General features: G+C 42.7%; 1 protein-coding gene across 4 annotated transcripts in view; it reads right to left on the reverse strand.

Moving 5' to 3' along the window:
- Positions 1-25,805, reverse strand: part of UXT (ubiquitously expressed prefoldin like chaperone) — a 38,204-nt gene that overhangs the window by 5,175 nt on the left and 7,224 nt on the right. For 3 of the 4 annotated variants that reach the window (XM_033924249.1, XM_033924260.1, XM_033924241.1), the window contains 3 exons: positions 25,148-25,215; positions 19,232-19,339; positions 1,035-1,160 (listed from right to left, as the gene is read on the reverse strand). In XM_033924249.1, coding sequence (XP_033780140.1) covers positions 1,035-1,160; positions 19,232-19,339; positions 25,148-25,215 — 302 coding nt within the window. The remainder of the gene's footprint in view (positions 1-1,034; positions 1,161-19,231; positions 19,340-25,147; positions 25,216-25,805) is intronic. The other variant, XM_033924269.1, reaches the window with a different exon arrangement.

The following is a 25,805-nucleotide window of genomic DNA, read 5'->3' on the forward strand; positions in this document are numbered from 1 at the left end:
TTGTGAAAAATTGCAAGAGGACCTTGTGAGACTGGAAGACTGGGCATCAAAATGGGAGATGTTTAATGTGAGCAAGTGCAAAGTGATGCATGTGGGGAAGAGGAACCCAAACTATAGCTATGTGATGCTGAGTTCTGTGTTAGGAGTCGCTGCCCAGGAAAAGGATCTAGGTGTCATTGTTGAAGATATATTGAAATCCTCAGCTCAGTATGCGGCGGCAGCACCTAAGAAAGCAAATAGAATGATAGGAATGATAGGAAGAGTTAATGACCACCCCAATTTATTTTTAAAATCTAGCATGGTACCAGAAGACTGGAGAGTGGCCAAAGTAACGCCAATTTTTAAAGAAGACCTAAGATGGTTTGTTATTGAGCATATCTCTGATACATTTGTAGGAGACAGGAAGGCTCGTATTCAGCTTAAGGAGCAGTATTGGATATTTGAGTTAAATACTATTATGCCTTACAGTCTGAATGAAAACATAGAATGGAACTCTATAATCTAAATCAGGGGTGTCCAACCTTTTGACTTCCCTGGGCCACATTGGAAGAAAAAATTTGTCTGGGGCCGCACAAACACTAACGCTAGCTAATGAACAAAAAGAGGTCAAGCAAGTCTTAAATTTGCAATCACTAGTATAGAAGATGTACGTATCTAATAATAAACCTTCATTAAAGGCACACTGTGGAGAGGAACCCCAAAAAGCAGTAATACCCTGACTGAGCGATCTCCCACATGTGCTGCTAACAACATAAGCCTGGTTTTCCCATTCACTTCTATAACAGCTACGGTGAGCCTCTTCAGAGGCGAGCCTCATCAGAGCGGGGATGCTGAACCAATTGTCACTGGCGCACATGGAAAATTGCTGAGTCAGGGTAAGTATTATTGCTTTTTTGGGTTCCTCTCCATAGTGTCCCTTTAAAATTGTTTTTGATTTTCTTTTTTAAGTAATGTCTCCTTTAAAAACAGATATAACATACATAACTAAGGTGCAAGCCAATTGGTAATTTCATGTTCATGTTGTTAAAAATTACCTTTCCTTCTCAGTCTTCAACCATTCAAAATGTGGAAAATCAACCACCCATCTTCCTATCTCTTTCCGTCTGTACATCTTGGCTCCAATGCCAGAAAATTTACTTGCTGCTTTTAGCTTCCTTGACCTGGGAAGATTTTAGTTACACTGCTGTGTTGAGTGGGTCCTCACTTGTCGCATATTAATTGCACATAGCAGGAGTTCCAAAAATCAGATTCAGTCACTTCCATGGCCTTCCCTAGCTCACTCATAATTTATTAAGATTTGAAGAGGGTGTGAGAGCTGATTTTGGAGAGCCTTGGTGAACCTAACACCCAATAAAGTGCAAAAAAGTCATTTATAATAAAAAAAAAAATCTGCAGCTGATTGTGATTTGTGATGGGGCAGCTCTACAGGTGAGGAGTAGATTTCTTACATTGAGATATTCATTAAAATACTGAAGGTCAACACGATGGCTCCATGTTACTGAATATCTCATAGGCTGCTGTTATTTACAAATTTGTAAAAAAAATCTTAATCTCACTGAAAAAAAATCTACCCCTCACCTACAGAACTGCCCCATCACAAATAACAATCAGCTGCAGATTTTTTTTTTTTAATTATAAATTACTTCTTTGCACTTTATTGGATATTAGGTTCACCAAGGCTCTCCAAACTCAGCTCTCACACCCTCTTCTAATCTTAATAAATTACCACAGTCTAAGGGCTCCTTTTACAAAACTGCGATAGCGTTTTTAGCACACGCTAAACCTGCGCTATGCGGCTAGAACTAATGCTCAATGCTGGCGTTAGCATATAGCGTGTGTGGCAATTCTGCGCGTGCCAAGCGTGGGCTAAAAAAGCTAAAAGGAGCCCTAAGTAATAGAACAGAGAGGGTAACATAAAACTAGTGGGAGTTTTGATATTGAGTTTGATAAACCAGTGTATCAATATCTGGTTCAATGAAAATAGTTGCAATTCCCAGTCCTCAAGGCGCTCAACAGATATCTTGGTTCTAATTTTACTTTTAGTGTGCTTCTTTCTTGAAAATAGTTGCTCACAAATGTAGGTGCTGCCAAAACGCAATGACATGAATAAGGTGTGATTGTGAAGTGAGGGATATTTCTCTCTGGGAAGACAAGACCTATAAAAGTCCGTTAAGGGCATGTGATCAAATGTTTCTTTCAGTTGAATGTCAGTTTGCAGCTCTATGCATTCCATCTGAAAATTGGCAGGTAACATATGTCGATTGAAAATGGAGTCACAAATAAACCAAAATATTATTATCCCGGAAATCTTGAAATCTATTTTCAAATTCTTCTCTGAAATCGAAAAGCAAGGCTGCATATTTTTCGCTGTTCAGAGGACCGTGTTAAGCCAAAGTGTTGAAATGCATAAAATTGTTTGTCTTTATTTGATCTTGCCATAATTTTAGTTTCATTTGGAATGCTGTTATGGTTTGAAACATTGTATTGATGAGTTGGGTTTTACCTTGAAGACGCATATTTAACTCATTCAAATGAGCAGTCAAATCTACTAAAAATGCTAAATCTGTAAGCCAGTTTTCATTGCCAAGTTCTGGCACAAATTTTGATTTTGATACCATAAACGACTTGATTTCATGTCGCAAATCATAAAATCTTTTCAACATTTGGCCTCGACTTAACCATCTTACTTCTGAAAAGTAAATGATGTCGCCATAGTCAGCATCCATACTTTTAAGGAATTCTTGGAACTGGCGATGATTCAATCCCTTGGACCTTATGAAATTCATAGCCTTGATAATGATTTGCATGATATTATCCATTTTAAAACATTTTCCGCATAAATTTTCTTGATGTACTATGCAATGATACTTCATAAAATGTGAATTTTGGGCGGCAATTGCATCATCTTCTATTAATTTTACAAAACTCTCTCTTTTACCCACCATCGCTGGGGCACCGTCAGTAACTATACCAGATATGTTGACAATGGACAAAGAAAATCGCTTTAATATATTTTTACTGCTTCGTATAAATCTTTTGATTTAGTTGTGTGTTTTAATGGCACTAAAGAAGCCATTTCTTCAGTGATATTATTAGGGCTGTGGAGTCGGAGTCGGAATCGAGGTCGGAGTAAATTTCGGGTACCTGGAGTCAGAGTCGGAGTCAGAAGAACAAAAAACTGAGGAGTCGGAGTCGGAACATTTATCTACCGACTCCATTTCTGAACTTGGTATACCAATCTCGAGCGATTCTTTCAGCTATAGCACCCACTATATACATAGCACAAATGTTGCGAGCAGCTTCTGCGGCCTTAGAACCTTGATTAAAAGCAAAAAGAAGGTGGTGTCGAAAATGCTCATTTCTCTCAACTTGACATTCCATTTTAACGATCTTAAAATTAACCAGTGCTGTGGAGTCAGAGTCGAGGAGTCAGAGTCGGAGGACATTTCGGGTACTGGAGTCGGAGTCTGAAGTACAAAAAACCGAGGAGTCGGAACATTTATCTACCGATTCCACAGCCATGGATATTATATTCGTCATCAATACCTCTAACAAAAATGGCAAGTTGAGCTATATCTGTAGCATCAGTGCTGTCATCCATCGCCAAAGCATAATATTTAAAATTACCAGCTTTACTCTTCAAACAAACATTTTTCGACAGATTTTCCAATTTCTTCAGTTTACCTAGCTATAGTCTAATGAGATAAGCTGATTTTAGAAAAAAAATCTCCTTTTTTCAGGGCAAATTATATCTGCCACACTTTCCATGCATTGATTAATAAATTTACCATAACTAAATGGTTTTGATTTTTTTGCTATTAAATATGCTACCACATAACTAGCTTTTACAATAGATTCTGTCTGATTTATCACTTTTTTAAAACAGTTTTGTTGAGAAGACACAGAGTTTTCTTCAGTTCCGCTATTTTGTCCTTACGACATATTCCTTGATATGCGCTGAATTTGACAGCATGTTTTTATATATAATGCCTTTTCAAATTATATACCCCTTCTTCTATTAAACTGCGCTAGCAGTTTTTAGTACAGAGAGCTGCGCTGAATGGCCTGCACTGCTCCCGACGCTCATAGGAGCTGTATGAGCTTCGGGAGCCATGCGGGTCATTCTAGAAACTGCTAGCGCAGTTTAATAGAAAAGGCCCGTAGTCTTTGAAAACTTGAACAAATTCACCACAAATTAAACAGAGCACCTTATTGTTTGCCTCAACAAAAAAAGTACTCATCTGTCCACTTTTCATGAAACACTCTTCCTTCATCTGTAACTTTTCTTTTTTTGTGTTCTGTTTTCTTTTGCATTATGGAAGCCATACTGGAAAAAAAAAAATTAACTTAAGATGAATGAGGTTTTGGGCCCTTCCACACCTTGGCTGCCGATTCAGCACGAGGCACAGGGAGGAATGTAAAGCAATATTTAAAAGTCAGGATACTGGTCCACTTTAAGATTAGCCTTCTAAATGTAAAATTATTCTTGATTGCCACACACTCAGGCTCACACCACAGGCCGCACAGTACAGGCAGTCCTCGGGTTAAGAACGGGTTCCATTTTATAAATGGTTCTTAAGTCGAATTTGTATGTAACTCTGATCCTAGTATTCTTCCCTCTTGCATCCCTTTCCATCTATCCCACTGTTCCCCCTCCACTACCACATCCAACATTACTTCCTCTCATCTCTCTTTTCTCCATGCATCTCTACCTCACTCCTCTCCCATCACCAGGTCCAATAATTCTCTTTCCCTCCCTTTGCCCAATTATTCGCCTCTTTCTTCATCTCCCCATGTACACCATCTCTTTTCCCCTCTCTCAGACACTCAATTCTCCCTTTCTATTCCCCCCTCACTCCCTCCATTCTTACATCCTATGGCTCATGCTCCCTTCCCTCCTTCCCTTCATTCTGTGTCCCAAGTTCATGCCCCCCTCCCTCCTTCCTTCCATCATTTGTCCGAATGAAAAAATATTTTCTCTGGTTTGTTTTAAATCTGCTATTTAAGAACATAAGAACATAAGAAGTTGCCCCCGCTGAGTCAGACCAGAGGTCCATCTTGCTCAGCGGTCCACTCCCGCGGCGGCCCATCAGGCCTAGTGCCTGAACAGCGGTCCCTGATTAATTTTGTAACTTACCTCTAATCCCATCCCTATAATCTACCTCTACTCTTATCTGAACCCCTCAATCCCTTTGTCTTCCAAGTACCTATCCAAAGCTAAATCACATGACCCCTAGTCCTAGTATTTCTGGAAAGAGTAAACAAGCAATTCAAATCTACCCATTCTAATCCACTCAGTATTTTATAGAGCTCTATCAAATCTCCCCTGATATGTCTCTTCTCCAGGCTGAAAAGCCCTAGCTGCTTTAACCTTTCCTCATAGGGATATCATTCAATCTCTTTTATCATTTTCATCACCCTTCTCTGTACCTTTTCTAATTCCGCTATATTTTTTTGCGATACGGCAACCAGAACTGCACACAGTATTCAAGGTGCAGCCACATCATAGAGCGATACAAGGGTTTTATGTTTTCTAATCCTTTCCTGATAATTCCTATCATTCTATTTGCTTTCTTAGGTGCTGCTGCCGCATACTGAGCTGAGGATTTCAATATATCTTCAACAATGACACCTAGATCCTTTTCCTGGGCAGCGACTCCTAACACAGAACTCAGCATCACATAGCTATAGTTTGGGTTCCTCTTCCCCACATGCACTTTGCACTTGCTCACATTAAACATCTCCCATTTTGATGCCGTCTTCCAGTCTCACAAGGTCCTCTTGCAATTTTTCACAATCCTCTTGTGATTTAACAACTTTGAACAACTTTGTGTTATCAGCAAATTTAATTCTCTCTCTCGTTATTCCCACTTCTAGATCATTGATAAATATTTAAAAAGCGGCAGTACCAGCACCCCTAGGGAAACCCACTATTTACCCTTATTTATTATTTAAAATATTGATTATACTACTCTTTCATTTTTTATCTTTTAACCAGTTCTTAATCCATAATAGGACATTACCTCTTATCCCATAACTTTTTAATTTCCTCAGAAGTCTTTCATGAGGTACTTTGTCAAATGCCTTTTGAAAAGCCAAATATACAATATCTGGCTCACTTTTATCCATGTTTATTCATCCTTTCGAAGAAAAGTAGTAGATTGGTGAGGCAAGATTTCTCTTGACTAAATTTATGCTTATGTATTTGCTCTGTAATTCTGTTCTTTTTATTAGTCTCTACCATTTTGTCTGGCACCAACATCAGACTCGCCAGTCTATAATTTCCCAGATCACCTCTGAAACCCTTTTAAAAAATTGGCGTTACTTTGGCCACTCTCCAGTCTTCTGGTACTATGCTAGATTTTAAAAATAAATTACAAATGACTAACAAGTTTATTTTTCAATTCTATCAGTACTCAGGGATGTATACCATCAGGTCCAGGAGATTTGCTACTGTTCAATTTGTCAAATTACCCCATTACATCTTCCAGTATTACAGAGATTTGTTTCAGTTTCTCTGACTCATCAGCATTAAATACCATTTCTGGAACTGGAATCTTCCCTACATCTTCATCGGTGAAGACTGAAGCAAATAATTTATTTAATGTCTCTGCTATGTTCTTGTCTTTCCTAAGTGCCCTTTTTACTCCTTGGTCATCTAGTGATCAAACTGATTCTTCCTCCAGCGTCCTTCATTTGACTTAGAAGCATAAAACATGATGGCAGATAAAAGACAAATGGTCCATCCAGTCCATCTATAACAGGGGTGCCCACAGTTCTTGGGCTTGCGAGCTACTTTTAAAATGACCAAGTCAAAATGATCTATTAACAATAAAATTTTAAAAAACACAAAGCACACTGTACGCAGAGAAAATATTAATTATCATTTATATTCAGGGTATTTTTTCAAAGAGGTCAAGGCAGATGACTTTAAAATATGCAATGTCACCCCAGTAACAACTATAAAAAAAATAGACAAATATACCCCTCCTGTTTTACTAAACCGCGATAGCAGTTTTTAGCGCTCTCGATGCTCATAAGCTCCCTGTGCTAAAATCCGCTACTGTGGTTTAGTAAAATGGGGCCATAGTGCAAAATATAGACAGCAGATATAAATTATCAAAATGGACACATTTTGATCACTAAATTTAAAATAAAATCATTTTTCAAACCTTTGCTGTCTGGTAATTTCATGAGTCTCTGGTTGCACTTTCTTCTTCTGGCTGTGCATGCAATATTTCTTCCCTCCTTTCTGCCTCCTGTATGCTTCGTCTCCTCCAGACCTCATTCCATTCCCCAACCAACATCTCTGTCCTTCCATGAGTCCAACTTTTTCTTCCTCTCTCCCGGCCTGCCCCCTGCCACCCTACACACTTCATTCCCTCCCCCTTTTCCTTCCTCTCTCCCTGCTCCTCCCTTTTCTTTCTTTTTCTGTCTCCCTGCCCCCTTTCTTACTTTCTTTCTCTCTGCTGTCTTTCTTTCTGTCTCCCTGCTCCCTTTCATTCTTTCTGTCTCCCTATCCCTCTTTCATTCTATCTCCCTGTCTTTCTGTCTCCCCAAGCCACCACCGGGGCTGTCGTCTGGAAACAGGCCCCCAAACCACTGTCGACGTCTGGGAACAGGCCCCCAAACTGCCGTTGCTGCAGAGTTCTCCCTGTTTCCCGATGCTGCAACAGGCCAGCAGCCTTCCCCCCGATGTCAATTTTGACATCGGAGAGGAAGTTCCGGCCCGATACTTCAATTTTAGAGTGATTGCACTCTAAGAACTTAGAAAGTTCTAGTTAGGCCGCACTGCGCGTGCGCGAGTGCCTTCCCGCCCGACGAAGGCGCACAGTCCCCAGTTAGGATAAGCCAGCTAAGAAGCCAACCCGGGGAGGTGGGAGGGACGCAAGAATATCTGCCTGCTGTCCCTGGATAACACCTGTTACGGTAAGTAACTGTGCTTTATCCCAGGACAAGCAGGCAGCATATTCTTGACTGATGGGTGACCTCCAAGCTAACAAAAAGAGGGATGGAGGGAAGGTTGGCCATTAGGAAAATAAATTTTGTAAAACAGATTGGCCGAAGTGTCCATCCCGTCTGGAGAATGCATCCAGACAATAATGAGAGGTAAAAGTATGAACTGAGGACCAAGTAGCAGCCTTGCAGATTTCCTCAATGGAAGTGGAACGGAGGAAAGCTACAGATGCTGCCATAGCTCTAACTTTGTGGCCCGAGACAGAACCTTCCAGTGTCAGGCCCGACTGAGCATAACAGAATGAAACGCAAGCAGCAAGCCAATTGGATAGAGTGCGTTTAGAGACAGGATGACCCAACTTGTTAGGATCAAAGGACAAAAACAGTTGAGGAAATGATCTGTGAGGTTTAGTGCGTTCAAGATAGTAAGCCAAAGCACGTTTACAGTCCAAGGTATGCAAAGCCTGTTCACCTGGATGAGAATGAGGCTTTGGAAAAAAGACAGGTAGGACAATGGACTGATTAAGATGAAAGTCAGACACAACCTTGGGGAGAAATTTTGGATGTGTATGGAGGACCACCTTATCATGGTGAAAAACAGTGAAAGGTGGATCGGCCACTAGTGCATGCAGCTCACTGACCCTCCTGGCAGAAGTGAGAGCTATAAGGAAGACCACTTTCCAAGTGAGAAATTTGAAATGCGCTGTGGCCAAAGGTTCAAAAGGAGGCTTCATTAAAGCAAAGAGAACCACACTGAGATCCCAGACCACAGGAGGGGGCTTGAGAGGTGGTTTCACATTGAAAAGGCCCCTCATGCAGGGAGCTGTAAAATATTTGGGGATCTTAATACATAAAGATCCAGTACAGGCTCAAGATCTTAACATATCCAAAATCAAAAACTTGGTTTCAAATACTACATCTCGTTGGTCCCCGCTCTATTTGTCCTGGTGGGGTAGAATAGCCTCTATTAAAATGACCTTGGCCCCACAAATTAATTACACTCTTTCTATGCTCCCCCTTCTATGCCGTAAAACGCTTTTTCACTGGCTTAACATGAAAATTTTTGAATTTATTTGGAACAAGAAAAAACCTCGTATCGCTCTCGCCAAGCTGAAAGCCTCTAAGATTAATGGTGGCTTAAATTTACCAGATTTTTATTATTATTACATCGCGTCCTTAGCCAAATATAGAGCCCACTGGATCGTTGATTCATATCCTCAGGATCAGCCTGCATGATTTGAAATGGAACAATTTTTATGTGCACCTCTGCACATCTCCTGCTTCCTTACAGTGTCAATACCTAGACACTTGAGAAAGTATTCTTTACTAAGTGCAACGCAGCATGCTTTTCAACTTTTAGATGCGGTGGCTGAAATCTCTGTTGTTGAAGGCCCACTCATGTCCCTATGGAATAACTCTAAAATTCAAAGCAATGGTAGATCCCTTTCATGGAAGAGGTGGCAGCGGGCGGGTGTGTGGTTTGTTCACCAACTGATTTCCTCCACTTCATTTGTCCCTTTTGATGCTTTTTGTTCTACATACTCACTTCCACCCTCTGTATATTCTCAATGGCTTACGCTTACTGGAATACTGTCTAATGTGCATATGCGCCCTGACTTCATGACCTCTATTCATACTGTTCACCACTGGTCTACTCTGGCTTTACTGAAAGGTAAGGCGATATCTCTTTTTTATAGTATTCTAAGAGACCACTCCTTCACCTTTACATCTCAATCCATGAACCATTGGAACTCTATCCTGAAAACCACGCTTTCTGACATAGATTGGGAACTTTTCTGGTCATCCACAAATCGTCCTCTGCTATCCTCAAGAGTTTCGCAATCAATGTTCTTTATTATGTGGAATGCAGTATGGACGCCATTTCGTATGTGGAAAGCGAATCTAAAACAAGACTCTATCTGCTGGAACTGCTTGAAAGAACCTGGAACTCTTGATCACATGCTTTTTCACTGCACTATGGTTCATTCCTTTTGGGTTCGTATCTGGGACACCATAAAATCTATTACCAAGTGTTCAGAAACGTTTTCCATGGACATTATAATCCTTCGTTCTCAACACCCTTGTTTTGCACAATCAAACTGTCCACCTAAACTTATTGACACCATGTTTGTGACAGCTCTTATGCATATTTTGAAAAACTGGAAGTCATCCACGTTACTGGACTACACCTTTTGGTGGAACTCTTTGAGCATGTACCACAAATTTGAATCATATGCATATGAGAAGAACATGATTTCCTAATTCTCCACAAACTTGGTGCGAAATAAATCACCTTGGTCATTCTTAGATTCATTCTGCCCTGTAGACACTTCTGCCTCTCTCTTTCTCTCTCTCTCTTTCTTCCTTTATCTCTCTTTTTTCTTATATTTCACTCTTCCTGCTTCTCTGCTTTTTCTATTTCTTTTCTTAGCAGTTCCAAATACTTTGGACCCTTTTTACTAGTCTGGTTGTATACCAACGTTTGTAACTATGGATTTCTGTCTTTATACCACTGCTTCTTATTCAGTTTCTGTGTATTTGAACTGCTTTCTGTATATTACTTATATTATTCAATAAAATTATTGAACTAAAAAAAAAAAAAAAGGCCCCTCATGAACCGAGAAACCAAAGGATGAGCCGAGAGGGGTTTTCCATGAATGGGCTCATGAAAGGCAGCAATGGCACTAAGATGAACTCTATAGAAGTAGATTTGAGACCAGAATCAGATAAGGAAAGAAGATAGTCCAACACCAGTCCCACTGCTAGAGACATGGGATTATGGTGATGTAAGAGGCACCAGGAAGAAAACCGAGACCACTTCTGCTGATAACACTGAAGCGTGGCCGGTTTCCTGGAAGCATCAATGATAGAACGGACAGGCTGAGAAAGAAGTGAGTGAGCCGAAGTCAGCCCGAGAGATACCAAACTGTCAGGTGCAGAGTCTGTAAGTTGGGATGCAGTAGGGTCTGCTGATGCTGAGTAAGCAGAGAAGGAAACAGTGGAAGAAGTATGGGTTCCCTGGAACTGAGTTGAAGTAGAAGGGAGAACCAATGTTGCCTGGGCCACCATGGAGCGATGAGAATCATGGTGGCCTATTCCCTCCTGATCTTGAACAAAGTCCGCAGCATGAGCGGTAGAGGAGGAAATGCATATAGGAAGAGATTGTTCCAATCCAGGAGAAATGCATCGGGTGCCAGACGGTGAGGAGAGTAGAGTCTGGAGCAAAACAGGGGCAGCTGATGATTGTGAGGAGCTGCAAAAAGGTCCACTTGAGGAGTGCCCCATTGAGCGAAAATGGACTGGAGAGTCAAGGGGTCGAGAGTCCATTCGTGAGGTTGGAGAATTCTGCTGAGATTGTCTGCTAAGGAATTCTGCTCCCCTTGAATGTAGACAGCCTTCAGGAATAAATGATGAGCTGTCGCCCAAGACCAAATCCGTTGGGCTTCCTGACACAACAGGCGAGAGCAGGTCCCTCCCTGTTTGTTGATGTAGTACACTGCAACTTGATTGTCTGTGCAAATGAGAAGTACTTTAGGAGAGAGAAGATGTTGAAAGGCATTGAGGGCATAAAACATCGCTCGGAGTTCCAGGAAATTGATGTGGTGTTTCTTTTCCTGGGTAGTCCAAAACCCCTGAGTTTGGAATTCGTTCAGGTGAGCTCCCCAAGCATAGGGGGATGCGTCTGTGGTGATCACAAAGTGATGAGGAGGTAGATGGAACAGTAGACCTCTGGATAGATTTGAAGATGTCAACCACTAAAGAAGCGACTGTCGAAGAGACGAGGTCACAGATATGTGTTGTGAACAAGGATCCATCGCTTGTGACCACTGAGTCGCTAGGGTCCATTGAGGAGTACGCAGGTGGAGACGTGTGAAGGGTGTGACATGTACTGTGGAGGCCATGTGCCCCAAGAGCACCATCATGTGATTTGCAGAGATTGTAGTCTGTTGAAACACCTGCTGACAGAGATGAAGGATGGTCTGAAGGCGATTTGATGGAAGAAACGCCCTCATCAGAACAGTGTCCAGAATGGCTCCAATGAATTGAAGTCGCTGAGTCGGAATGAGGTGCGACTTGGGTAGATTGATTTCGAATCCCAACAGTCGAAGGAAGTGAATGGTCTGATTGGTGGCAAGCAGAACCGCCTGAGGTGAATGAGCCTTGATCAGCCAGTCGTCCAGATAAGGGAAGACTTGAAAGTTGTGAGAGCGGAGATAGGCCGCTACCACAATCAGACATTTGGTGAACACCCTGGGAGAGGAGGCCAGACCGAAGGGTAGTACCTTGTACTGATAATGATGTTGGTTGATGAGAAAGCGTAGATATTGCCTGGACGTCAGATGGATAGGAATGTGTGTGTAAGCCTCTTTGAGATCGAGCGAGCATAGCCAGTCGTCCTGAGAGAGAAGAGGGTAGAGGGTGGCAAGAGAGAGCATTTTGAACTTCTCCTTGACCAAACATCTGTTGAGATCTCTGAGATCTAAGATAGGTCTGAGGTCTCCGGTCTTTTTGGGAACTAGAAAGTACCGGGAGTAAAATCCCTGGCCTCGCTGATCTTGAGGAACTTCTTCGATGGCATTGGGAAGAAGGAGGGAGTGAACCTCTTGAGCGAGAAAGAGGGACTGAGACTTGTTGGAGCTCAGATTCTTTTGGCAGGCCTAACGGTGGAGGAGTCTGAAAATTGAGGGAGTAGCTGTGGGCTATGATCGAGAGCACCCACTGGTCGGTGGTGATTACTTCCCATCGAGAGTGAAAAATGCGTAGTCGACCTCCTATGGGTTGTGGAAGAGGACATGAGGGAGGAAGACTGGCAATGCCCTGGAGAAGGGAGTCAAAAGGGCTGAGTCGGCTTAGTCTGAGGGACAGGCTTTATGGCAGGTGGCTGTTGCTGACGAGCCTGTTGTTGCTGTTGTCGTTGTCTCCGAGGTTGAGGCTGAACTGGCCGAGCAGAAAACCGCCTCTGATACGATGGCTGCTGTCTAAATGGACGAGGAGGAGGAGGCTTCTTCTTATTTTTCAATAATGTATCCCACCTCATCTCATGGGCAGAAAGCTTTTGAGTGGTGGTATCCATGGATTCTCCAAACAGCTCATCCCCCAGGCAGGGAGCATTGGCAAGGCGGTCCTGGTGGTTCACATCCAGGTCTGAGACTCGAAGCCATGCCAATTGTCTCATCGCTACAGACATAGCCGTGGCTCGGGATGTCAGTTCAAAAGTATCATAGATGGAACGGACCATAAACTTCCTGAGTTGCAAGAGACTGGAAGTGCATTGTTGAAATGCAGGAAGCTTGCGGTCAGGAATATACTTTTGAAAAGTGGCCACCTGTTGGATTAGATGTTTCAGGTAAAAAGAGAAGTGAAACGCATAGTTACCTGAACGGTTGGCCAACATCGCATTTTGGTAAAGTCGTTTACCAAATTTATCCATGGCCTTGCCCTCTCTGCCAGGAGGGACAGAGGCATACACACTAGAGCCTGCAGATTTTTTGAGGGTTGACTCCACCAGCAGAGATTCATGGGGAAGCTGATGTTTGTCAAACCCTGGAATAGGAATCACTTTATAAAGCGATTCCAGTTTCCTAGGGGCTCCTGGAATGGTTAGAGGAGTTTCTAAATTTTTGTAAAAAGTTTCTCTCAAGATGTCATGGAGGGGTAACTTCAAAAATTCCTTAGGAGGTTGGTCAAAATCCAAAGCATTGCGAAATGCCTTGGATTTTTTAGAGTCAGACTCTAGGGGGATTGAAAGGGTGTCTGACATCTCCTTAAGAAACTTGGTGAAGGACGAGTGCTCTGGCTTACTAGCAGGATCCTGCACCGATGGATCATCCTCATCCGATGAATAATCTTCCTCGGTACCGATGGGATCGTCAGAATCATCCCACAAATCAGGGTCCCGTACCGATGGAAGACGTCCCTGAGAAAGGGGAGTAGAGGATTTGGTATGCTTGGTTTTGCGTACCGATTTTCCTGAACGCATCGATACCGTACACGGTGACTGTACAGTGGTACGGGTGTCAGAGAACGGTACCGGATCAGAAGCCGAGTAAGCAGTACGCCGAAGAGACTTCGGCTCTGCCGACAGAACAGGCATAGATACGGAAGAGGCAGATTTTTGCGGTACCGATAACGTCGATGCCGATAAAATAGGCTGGTCGACAATCGGCACCGAAGGCTCAGTAGGTACCGACACTGGAAGGTTCGGAGTCAGCAGAGCTGGGAGCAAGTGTTGCAATTGCTCCTTAAGCTGGACCTGTAGGATGGATGCAATACGCTCATCCAGAGACGGTCCCGATGGCACCGATACCGCTTTTTTCTTGCTCGGTACCTGCGGTGCAGCTCGACGCTCAGGCGAAGTCGATGCCGATGAAGAGGCAGTGACTTCAATGGGAGCGAAGCGCTTGCGGGGCCGGCACGCAGTCTGCAGGACTTGGCTCACTGTATGTTCGACTGGCGGGCCAAGGACAGTAGGGGATGGCTTCTTAGCTGGCTTACCTATAGGGTGCGACACCGACGATGGATCTTGCGGTGTCGAAACCACCGGTGTCGACTTGGAGGAAGTTGCAGGAGTCGATGCCGGTGGAACTTCCATAGCGGTACCGAAGAGAATCCGCTGCTGTATTTGGCGATTTTTCAGAGTTCTCTTTTAAAGAGAACTACAGCGGGTGCACGTTTCTGCTCTATGGTCCGGACCCAGACACTGAAGGCACCACTTGTGCGGGTCGGATAAAGATATAGGGCGTGCACACCGCTGACACTTTTTAAAACCCGGTGAAGGGGGCATGAAGGGAAAAACGGCCGTAGCAAAATCGAAGCCCGAGGCTTTGATGGTGCTAACAGGCCCCGCTGGGGTCGACCGAAAAAAGTCGAAAAAAATTGACTTTTTTTTTTAACAAACGAAAGAAAACAAGAAAGAGAGCAATTCTCGAAGAAAAAATAATGCGTGAGCGGGAAGGCGAGTATAAAGGAAAAAGATTTCCAACAGCTGTTGGAAACACGTGACTTCTTTGCTCCGCGGAAACTAAGAAACTGGGGACCGCGCGCCTTCGTCGGGCGGGAAGGCACTCGCGCACGCGCGGTGCGGCCTAACTAGAACTTTCTAAGTTCTTAGAGTGCAATCACTCTAAAATTGTCCGTACCGGGGCTCCGTCGGTGCCGTCACCCATCAGTCAAGAATATGCTGCCTGCTTGTCCTGGGATAAAAATATATTTCCTTAGATTACTCCTGAGCCTATCACTTCTTAAATTCATTCTATGCCCTGTCATTCTAGAGCTTCCTTTCAGTGAAAGAGACTCTTCTCATGTGCATTTATGCCACATAAGTACTTAAACTTCTTTCAAGGATCCAAATCCCAATAACAAAATATAAATACAATCAGCCAAAAATTGTTATTAGCCTAGTGGTGGAGATACCCCATGAAAGTACATTTATAATAGGTGGAGAAAAAGCCTCAACTTATCAACAATATACAGACGGCAACCCAATGAGTTCTTAAGCCAGTCCTGCTTTGTATCATAGGCAAAAAACTCCACACGTTTCAAAATGTAATTTTTCAAAACGGGACCAAAGCCACCACTGTGCACAGGGAGCCAGAAAAAGATCAAAACAGTTCACTTATCTTCTGACGATGGCACAAACAGCAGCGAGTAGATCTTCCTGCTATAGCACTTCTCACGCTGACAAAAGACAAGGAACTGGATGTCACCAACAAGGCTGCATCAGAGCAATCACATTCTCTCCTGCTTTTTCTCCACCTATTATAAATGTACTTTCATGGGGTATCTCCACCACTAGGCTAATAACAATTTTTGGCTGATTGTACTTAAACGTCTTTGTCATATAATCCCTCTCCCCCTTTCTTCCAAAGTTTGTATGTTGAGATCTTTAAGTCTGTCCTCAAATGCCTCATGACAAAGATCACCGACCGTTTATATTTTTTTGAAAGGTGTGGTCTCCAGAATTGTACACAATATTCTAAACAAGGTCTCATCAGAGTCTTATACAGGGGCATCAATTCCCCCTTTTTCCTATTGGCCATACCTCTCCGTATGTACCCTAGCATCCTTCTACCTTTCGCCATTGCCTTTTCAACACGTTTGGCCACCTTAAAATCATACATACTATCATCATACCTAAGTCCCATTCCTCTTTCGTGCACAAAAGTTACTCACCCCCTAAACTGAACCATTTCCTCAGGTTTTTGCAGCCCAAATGTATGACCTTGCATTTCTTAGCATTAAATTTTAGCTGCCAAATTTCAGACCATTCTTCAAGCATCTTATGTTATTCACACTATCCGGGGTATCTTCTCCTGCAGATGTCCGCAAAGAGGCAAATATTACCTGACAGCCCTTCAGCAACATAGCCTACAAAAATATTAAAAAGAACAGGCCCGAGAACTGAACCTTGAGGCCAGGGCCGGATTAAAGGGTAGGCCCAGTAGGCATGTGCCTAGGGCCCAAAAATGTCAGGGGGACCTGCTGGTGCGGTGCTTTAGGTGTAAGTTATTAAAAAAAAAAAAAAAAAAAAACCCAACAAACAAACCTTTTACAGAGAGCTGAATTGTGGTGCAGATGATGAACACACTGTATGTGAGGTAACTTGAAAAAGAATCCTACCCCCCCAAACATTTGGAGTTATGAAATCACAGGTACTAGGGTACAATTTCTAGGCCCCACTACAACCCGGCACTGAGATTTGTCATAAGAACAGTCATACTGTGTCAGACAGATAGTCCATCTAGCTCATTATCCTGCTTCCAAAAGTGGCCAATCCAGATCACAGTTACCTAGTGGAATCCCAGAGAGCAGCAAGATTTTATTCTACCAACCCCAGGGATAAATAGTAGCTTTCCCCAGGACTGCTTTAATAGTAGATTATGGACTTTTATTCCAGGAACTTATCCAAACCTTTTTTAAACCTGGATATGTTAACTGTCGTTTACCACAACCTCTGGCAACATGTTCCAGAATTTAAATATTTGTTGAGTGACAAATTATTTGTCAAGCCCTGTTTAAAGGCTATATAAAAGTCTCTTCAATTTATGTATACACAAAAAAATCCCTCACTTTCTCCAGCTTCCTTCTAAGAAAAGAAGTCAATTATTTGTGTTGTGTGTTATAAAAAAAAAATTCCTCATATCTTTAATTCTAATCAAACACTTATATGGAAATATCTGAACAAATAAAGCCCCTAACTTCAGAACATCCTGTCTCAGCTCTAAAAACTTCCATCTCCTAGACTGGGTACAGTGAGCCAAGTTCAAGATGATTCCAATCTCATGATCATTTTTTCTTTGATTGTTGAGATAAAAATTGAAAGCTCATTTCCTGTCTGGATCTAAGACCACAGTCAGCAATATAACTTGCTCAATAAATAGCTAGTTTCTTCCACCTGTTGAGTTAAACGAGGTGCAAGATCCAGACAATCTGCTTCTTTAGAACTTTTATTCTTACTTAAAACAGGTATAAATAACAGACCTTTGATAAAGGCAATAGTTTCACTATAAGTCTGCAAGATATATGGATGATAATGGTGAAACTCCTCTGAGAACAGGAAGACTAGTGAATTTTCAATATTAATCAGCTTTACTGTAGAGAAGGACATTGTCCTTAATACATGGGTGTAGCCAGCTCTCCAATTTGGGGGGCAGAGAGGGATGGACTGGGGAGGGGCATTCCTGGGAATTTATCAAATGATCTAACCAAACTGTATCGACCTTTCCCAGATCCTGACGCATACTATAGCTATCAACGTTGTAATCTCCCTGGGAATGCCCAGGCTAATTTCTTGTTGTAAACCGCCTAGAACTGAAAGGTATTGCTGGGATAGAAGACATCAATGTAATGTAATGTAATTCCTCCCTTCCCCTCCCCCTTCACTCATGCATGCTAAACATAACTTTATCTGGCAGGGATGCTGACACCCCGCCAGACAAATAAATACAATGCCTGAGCAGCTTCCCTCCTTCTCACACTGCTTCCTTAATGTAGAAGTCGGCAGTGTGTCTTCAGCTGCTGACACTTGGTCTTCTTGCACATGCTCAGAAGTCCCAGCTGAAGGCACGCTGCTGACTTCTCCATTAAGGAAGCAACGTAAGGAGTGTGTGTGACTTGGACAATGTATTCCTGCCAGCAAAGGTAAGTGGGTGCTGCAGTTCTAGAAGGGGCCTGAGTCCAATGTGTGTTATGTAGGCTCATGTTCAGTGGCACTTTCTGGTTAGAGCCACTGAAAATGTCTGGTTAGTGGCTGACTGAAAACCAGTTTGGGGAGGCTTTCTAGGGGTGGGGTGAGCACTTAGCTGGTTAAGTGTCGATATTTGGCACTTAACTGGCCAAGGTAATTGTATAGATAGATAGGACCGCTGAATATTACACTCAATAGGCTATGTTTTCGCCAGCTCCATAAACCTGGAAATTCAACACGAGACCCCAGACATAGCCCCAATTTAAATTTCCAGATTTTGCAGACTGCTAACAGTAGTAGCAGTCTGTAAAATGCTAAGCACTGCTGGCTGATTATCAACTCCTGAATTATTAACAAGTAAAAGTGAAGCAATTTGATTTTTGGAGTCTTGACTCTTATTGGTATGAATGGAAACAACTTTTCCTTGATCAAAAAGTGATTTCTCCAAGCTTTTAAACAAGAAAATTCAAAATTTGTATCTGGGATGAAACTCTAGTTTCCAAATTCATAGACCAAATCTCACAAAGAATAGCCTCCTTGGGGGTGGTCAGGATGCTGTAGTTTTATGACATTTTAGGAAAATGTTCTTTAAGCAGTTTATCAGGTCTCCTGAAGTGGCTCTCCTATCTCTCAGCAGAAGCTGATTTCTTTCAGGGCTAGCAACAATCCAAGGACATCTACCAATAGAACAGAATTCCACTGTTTCACCCTCTGATGAAAAAGAAGCCTGCCTTAGGCCTTCCCCAAAAACACAAGTTCTATCACCACTTATAAGAGATGCAGGTACTGAATGTTGTACTAAAGAATCAGTGGGATCTGTGGAAATCAGAGGAACCTTCTTGCAAAGTAAGATTGGGAATTAATTCCCTTCTCTCTACACATCAGATTTAAAAAACAAAAAAATCCCAAAACCTTGTACCACGGAAACATACCAGGCTCAAAAGGAGTGTCTGCTCATGCCACCATCACCCTGCTGTTGGGGTTGGGCCCTATAATACTGTATACAGATTGACATATTGGCTGGAGGGGCCTTTCTGAGGTGGCATGGTAGAGCATTGGCAGGAGGTTAACTGTATTCACCACACTCACCCAGTCAGCAGTTTACTCTTTTTCTCAATGAATCTGAGGGCTTCTTCCAGTGTCAGTTCTGCAAAGAACCCATACCCCACAGCCATGAAAATCCTGGATGAGTCCGGCCTGGTAAGAGAAAAGGCAAAGGAATCAGCTCTATTATAACCAAGGCTCTGGCATCTCCGGAAGACAAAGTTCTTCTTTATTTTATTGCAATAGATAAAGTGGATACTCAACATACTAAGGCCCAGATTAATAGCCAGAAGGGTATTAACGTAGAACAAAATCTTTTCCAGAGAAAGGAAAATGGTAAAACCAGAGGACATAATTTGAGGTTGAGGGGTGGTAGATTCAGGGGCAATGTTAGGAAATTCTACTTTACGGAGAGGGTAGTGGATGCCTGGAATGCGCTCCCGAGAGAGGTGGTGGAGAGTAAAACTGTGACTGAGTTCAAAGAAGCGTGGGATGAACACAGAAGATTTAGAATCAGAAAATTAATATTAAATATTGAACTAGGTCAGTTACTGGGCAGACTTGCACGGTCTGTGTCTGTGTATGGCTGTTTGGTGGAGGATGGGCAGGGGAGGGCTTCAATGCCTGGGAGGGTGTAGATGGGATGGAGTAAGTCTTAACAGAGATTTCAGCAGTTGGAACCCAAGCACAGTACCGGGTAAAGCTTTGGATTTTTGCCCAGAAATAGCTAAGAAGAAAAAATAAAAAAAAATAAAAATTTAAATTGAATCAGGTTGGGCAGACTGGATGGACCATTCGGGTCTTTATCTGCCGTCATCTACTATGTTACAGATTCTCTATACGGCGCCGTTATTGGTGGCTGCCAATCGTGTGACAATCATGTGATGGTGCCATATTGAGAAATTGTACCTCCGAGAAAGATAGGTGCTGGACATGTAGACCAGGGTTTTCCAGGCCTATATTGAATTGCACCTACATAGGCGCTTTAGGCTGCCTAACACCACTTCCGGTGTTAGCCAAGCCCATAGTGGCGTTAGGCAGCCTAAAGCACCTATAGAGGTGCGATTCCCGTACCAATTTTTTAGGCGCCTTGAAACTCAGTTACAAACATAGTTTCAACAGTATTTTATTTACTGATTCTAGGTGCCTACCAGCAAATCCAGCGCTGGTTAGGGTGCCTACCTAAAAAAAAAAAAAAAATCAGCGCCTGGTTAGAGAATCCAGGTCTAAATGTATCTCTCTCTTACTAACTACAGCAGTGGTTTCTAAACCTGTCTGGGGGGGGTCTCCCAGCCAGTCAGGTTTTCAAGATATCCCTAATGAATACGCATGAGAGAAATTTGCATGCCCACTACCTACTTTATAGGCAAATCTTACTCATGCATATTCATTAGAGATATCTTGAAAACCCGACTGGCTGGGGGACCCCAAGACAGGTTTAAGAACCACTGGACTACAGGTAAGTTGTAAGAAAGAATAATATGAATACATTTATATTCAACTTCTCCGTCCGTACACTTTGGCCTCTCATCTACTAGCACATATTGCTTCCTTGGATTTCTACTCCCTAAATGCATCACTCTGCACTTCTTTGCATTGAATTTTAGTTGCCAGATATTAGACCATTCTTCTAACTTTTGAGGATCCTTTTTCATGTTTTCCACTCCCCTCCGTTACAAATCTTGGTATTATCTGCAAAAAGGCAAACCTTACCTTCCAACCTTTTGGCAATGTTGCTCACAAACATACTGAACAGAATCAACCCTAAAGGTGATGCTTGAGGTACTCCACTACTCAACTTTCCCTCCTCCAAGTGAATTCCATTGATCACCACCATCTAGGGTCTGTCGTCAACCAGTTTCTAATCCAGTTCACCACTTTGGGCCCTAATTTCAGCCCGTCGAGTTTATTCAAGAGCCTCCTATGAGGAACCGTGTCAAAAGCTTTGCTGAAATTTAAGTAAATTACATCTATCACACATCCTTGATCCAATTCTCTAGTTGCCCAATCAAAGAATTCAGATTCGGTCAGCAAGATTTACCTTTAATAAAGCCATATTGCCTCGAATCTTGAAATCCATTAGATTCTAAGAAATTCACTATCCTTTCCTTTAGCAATGCTTCCATTATTTTTCCAATAACTGAAGTGAGGCTTACCAGCCTGTAGTTTCCCACTTCATCTCTGTGACCACTTTTGTGAAGAGGAACCACATCCATTTGTCTCCAGTCCCATGGAACTTCTCCTGTCTCTTAAGGATTTATTGAATAAGAGGACCCACCAAAACCTCTCTGATCTCCCTCAATATTCTGGGGTGGAACCCATCTGGTCCCATGGCTTTGTCCACCTTCAATTTTTCAAGTTGTTCATAAGCAAAACAAAGAAAAACTGCAGACAAAACGTACAATGATACAGGCTAAATTTATCATATCAAATAATTGAGTGCGAGTAACATTACCACCTTAAAACAAACCAAGGGACCCGACACGATCCATGTTTCGGTTAACATGCCTTCATCAGGGGTCCCAGGTTATTGTTTGTCAAGTTGTTCATAAACACTTTCTTCCATGAATAGCACAGTATCCACTCCGCTCTCACGTGTAACTTTGCCAGTGAATCATGGTCCTTCTCCAGGATTTTCCTCCCTGAACACAAAAGTATTTGTTTAGCATGTTTGCTTTTTCTCCATCACTCTCCACATAGTGGCTCATAGCTTCTTTCAGTCTTGCAATAAAATTTTTTTGTCACTCTCTTTTCAATAATGTACCTGAAAAAAGTTTGTCTTCCTTTTTTTTATAAATTTCTAGCCATTTTCTCTTCCACTTTTGCCAGATGAATCTCTTTCTTGTCTTCTTTCAGTTTCATCCAGTATTCCTTTCTGTACACTTCTTGAGTTTTTAATGTTTTGCAAAAGCCAACTCTTTTGCCTTTATTTTCTCCACCACTAGTTTAGAGAACTATATCGGTTTCCTTTTTCTCTTATTTTTATATATTTTCCTCACATAAAGGTCAGTAGCCATTTTTTATTGCTCCTTTTAGCTTGGACCACTGTTTTTCCACTTCTCTTATGTCCTTGCAACCTATCTGCTCTTTCTTCAGATACTCTCCCATGCTACTAAGTCTGCACGTTTGAAATCCAGGACTTTAGAGTTTTGTGCTACTACCCTCCCCTTTAGCTGTTATATCAAACCAAACTATTTGATGATTACTACTTCCCAGTGCTTATGTCTCTTCTTATTTTCTTCATTGGGTTCCTTTTTCCATTCTTTAAAGAATGTTTTCTTGGCTGCAATAGCCTCTTTCACTTTGTCTTTTAACCACACTAGCTCTCGTTTTTTCTTCTTTCCACTTTTTTTAATACATGGAATACATCTAGTCTGGACTTCCATGACAGTGTCTTTAAACAACATCCATGCCTGATTTACACTTCTGACCTTTGCCACAGACCCTTTTAACTTCTTTTTAACCATTTCCTCATTTTATCATAGTTGCCCTTGCAAAAATTAAATGCCATTACAGTCGATTACTTTAGCAATATCACTTCAGTTGTCAGTTCAAATTTGATGTTATGATCACTGTTTCCCAGCAGACCCAACACAGTTACCTCTTGTACTATGCCCTGAATTCCACTAAGGGCCAAATCTAAAACAGCTCCCCCTCTTGTCTGCTTCTTGGAGCAACTGGTCCAGGAACTGTCATTTATTACATCTAGGAATTTTACCTCCCTAGAACTCCCTGATGTAACCTTTATCCAATCAGTGCTGGGGTAGTTGAAATCAACTTCTTCAAAAATCCTTACTTATATGAACAGGCAGGAATCTATTTACTCCCTTGGGAACGTATTACCATTTCTTTTCATCAATAACAACACACTAGATACCCCAAGCCTCACAATCTTAAAATTGGGAGAAAAAAGGAAGAGGTCGAGTGGCGCTGAAGGGGAGGGGAAAGAGGAACAGACGCCTAAGGGAAATGGGGAGGAGAGAGGAGGGAGCAGAAGCCGATTGGAAGTGGGGAGGATGAGGGGAGCAGATGCCGCATGGAAGTGGGGAGGAGAGAGAGGGGAACAGATGCTGGGAAGTGTAGAGGAAAGGGGAGAAGACGCCTAAGGAAATGGAAGAGAGAGGGAAGAGCAGACGCTGGATGGAAGCAGGGAGGGGAGAGAGGGTAACAGATGCTGAAGGGAAGTGGAGAGAGGGGGGAGGCGACAGAGGAACAGATGCTGAAGGGAAATCAGGAGGAAGAGGGGAGCTGACGCTGTATGGAAGTGGGGAGGAGAGAGGGGAACAGATGCTGGAAGTGGGGAGAAGAGAGGGGTGAGAAGATGCCAAAGGGAAGTGGAGAGAGAGGGAGGAGCAGATGCTGGATGGAAGTGGAGAGGGGAGAGAGGGGAACAGGCACTGAAGAGAAATGGGGAAGAGAGAGGGGGGAGCAAATGCTGCATGGAAGTGAGGAGAGGTGAGCAGATGCAGCATGGAAGTGGGGAGGAGAGAGAGAGGAACAGACGCTGGAAGGAAGTGGAGAGGAAAGAGAGGGGAGAAGACACCAAAGGGAAGTGGAGAGGGAGGAGCATATGTTGGATGGAAGCAGCGAGGGGAGAGAGGGGAATAGAGGCTGAAGGGAAGTGGAGAGAGAGAGGGTAAGGGAAGAGAGGAACAGATACCAAAGGGAAATGGAGAGGAGGGGGAGCAGTCGCTGCATGGAAATGGGGAGGGAGAGGGGAGCAGACGCTGCATGGAAGTGGGGAGGGAGAGAGGGGAACAGATGCTGGAAGTGGGGAGGAGAGAGAGGAGCAGATGCTGGATGGAAGTGGGGAGGGGATAAAGAAAGGGCACATGCTAGATTGGGGAAAGTGGATAGAGTGAGATTTTGGAAGGGGTGAGGGAAAGAGGTGGCAAGCTTTAGGTAGTCACAATGAAAGGGAAATTGAGGACTGGAAAGTAAGAAAGTAGACAAGAGGTAGAAAAAAAAATTGAGAAGGAAGAGCAGAAAAGAAAAGGAAGGAAAAGGGATAGGAGAGAGATACCAGAGCATTGGGGGAGGAGGGAGGAGACATATATCAGATCTGAAGGGAGGAAAGGAGGAGAGAGATGCTAAAAACCACCTGGGGGAGGGAGTGAGACATGGAAGGGAAGAAGATGGAGATGCCAGACCTTGGGGGGAGCAAAGGGAAGAAGATGGGTGCCAGACCAATGGGGGGAAGGGAGAGATGGAAGAGAGAGGCAGACAGTGTCTGGTATAGGCATAAAAATAGAGCAGATGCCATATGAAAGAGGCAGAGAGAAGAAGGCAAATAGTGGCTGGAAGGAGGAGAATGACAAGAAGATGAGGAAAGCAGAAACCAGACAACAAAGGTAGAAAGAAATTTATATTTCTTTTCTTTTTGCTTTAGTATAAAGTAGAATTGTAGCTGCTTTGATACACACTTATAAACAAAGCCCTGCCAGCTGAAGATCTCGTCATCTAGTTTGGCAGCCAGAAATCTGATTTATAAAATGACAATTGTACAGACTATTGTTTGTTATACTTTAATAAAATAAGTTCAATATAAAACTATTCGAGGCTTGTGCGAATGGGATCAGATGGTTTGTGGGGACGGGGACCCAGTCCATCACTTTGGGGCCCATCCCAAGGGCACTCAGTTTATTTATTAGATGCCTGTTTGGGATGATACTTATTGTGATCCATAAAAAATGTATCACGGTCTGTGACAGATCCAGATATCTCTGGGAGCATGTGGAACTATATGGTAGAGTATGCTCAAGATGACTGGTGTATGAATTTTGGCTCCAAGGTATAACTGATGAATGGCAGGGGATAGACATAGAAACATTATAGCAGATAAAGGCCAAATGGCCCATCCAGTCTGCTCATCCACAGTAACCATTAACTCTTCCTCTCGCTAAGAGATCCCATGTGCCTATCACAGGCTTTCTCGAATTCAGACATGGAGTGGACACGTACACTTCTGCACAGACAAAGAAGTTACAGCCTAGGTCCACCTCTGTCTTCAGAGCTTTGTCATCCAACTCCTGCCAAAAAAAAACAAACAGAAAATCTTACTCATCTGAGCTTCTTTTTTGTATGGAAGGTGATTGAGAAATTACCCTGAGTCTCAGAAAATAGGGCTAGAAGGGATCTTAAGAGTTAATTTACTTCATTCCCCTGCCTTAGGATTCACTTTATCTAAGCCAGGGCTTCCCAAACTTATCCTGGGGACCCTACAGCCAGTCAAGTTTTCAGGACACTCATAATAAATATGCACGAGAGGAATCTATATGCGCTATGAGTCTGATTTTATATAGAAGGCCAAAAGAACTGGCGCCAACTAGTATGGCACTTAGTGTGATTCTATAAAAGGCAGCTGTATGTAGAATAACATTTAGGTTCACCCATTTAGGCCAAGGAACACCAAGCCTAAATAACTGCACCTAAGTTGTGCATGGACTAGGTGTATTCTATATCGGTGTGCATAAGTTTTAGGAATGCTTAAGCTCCTCCCTTGGCCTGCCCACTTTTCAGATTCACGCACCACTTTATAGAATGCACCTACCAAGTTGTATGTAACTTCTAATTAGTGCAAACTAGCAACAATTAGGAGGTGTTAACTGTGTGTACTAAT

The sequence above is a fragment of the Geotrypetes seraphini genome, chromosome 1 (genome assembly GCF_902459505.1).
Source record: "Geotrypetes seraphini chromosome 1, aGeoSer1.1, whole genome shotgun sequence".
In the NCBI taxonomy this organism is placed as follows: Eukaryota; Metazoa; Chordata; class Amphibia; order Gymnophiona; family Dermophiidae; genus Geotrypetes; species Geotrypetes seraphini.